Genomic DNA, 526 nt, shown 5'->3' on the forward strand with positions numbered 1-526 from the left:
TTTTTATTATATATATATATATATTTTAATTATATTTTGGATTTGCACACACACACACAAACAAACAACAACAACAAAAAAAGCCAAACCACCACCACCAAACCGACCCAAAAGCCCTCCGCACGCCCTCCCGGTTTGCACCGTGTGGATGCGGCCCGGGCTGCGTGGCGAGAGCAGATGCTGAGGGGCCGCAGGAGGAGGATGGAGTGCACCCTCGATGCGCAGAGTTTGATCAGTATTTCCCTGCGGAAGATCCACAGCTCCCGCACTCAGCGAGGCGGCATCAAGCTTCACAAGAACCTGCTCGTCTCCTATGTGCTCCGCAACGCCCGCCAGCTCTACCTGAGCGAACGCTACGCCGAGCTCTACCGCCGCCAGCAGCACTACCCCGACGGAGCCCCGCTGCTCGCCGTTCCCCCTCCCTGCCCTCCTCCGCCGCCCTCCGCCCCTCCGGAGATGCCCCCCCTGCCCGGCGACCCCCACGAGCGCGACGTTCGGAGCTGCGCGGCGCTGCGGGGCGGCGCGG

General features: G+C 61.4%; 1 protein-coding gene across 1 annotated transcript; it reads left to right on the forward strand.

Annotated features, from left to right (window-relative positions):
• Positions 1 to 28: 28 nt before the first annotated feature.
• Positions 29 to 520, forward strand: LOC104916404 (immediate early response gene 5-like protein; the record flags this gene model as incomplete). Its single annotated transcript, XM_010727445.3, has 1 exon — positions 29 to 520. A coding segment is annotated over exon 1 (343 nt), but the record flags the coding sequence as incomplete, so codon positions are not given.
• Positions 521 to 526: the final 6 nt, after the last annotated feature.

This window comes from Meleagris gallopavo, unplaced genomic scaffold (assembly GCF_000146605.3).
Source record: "Meleagris gallopavo isolate NT-WF06-2002-E0010 breed Aviagen turkey brand Nicholas breeding stock unplaced genomic scaffold, Turkey_5.1 ChrUn_random_7180001889730, whole genome shotgun sequence".
Classification (NCBI taxonomy): domain Eukaryota; kingdom Metazoa; phylum Chordata; class Aves; order Galliformes; family Phasianidae; genus Meleagris; species Meleagris gallopavo.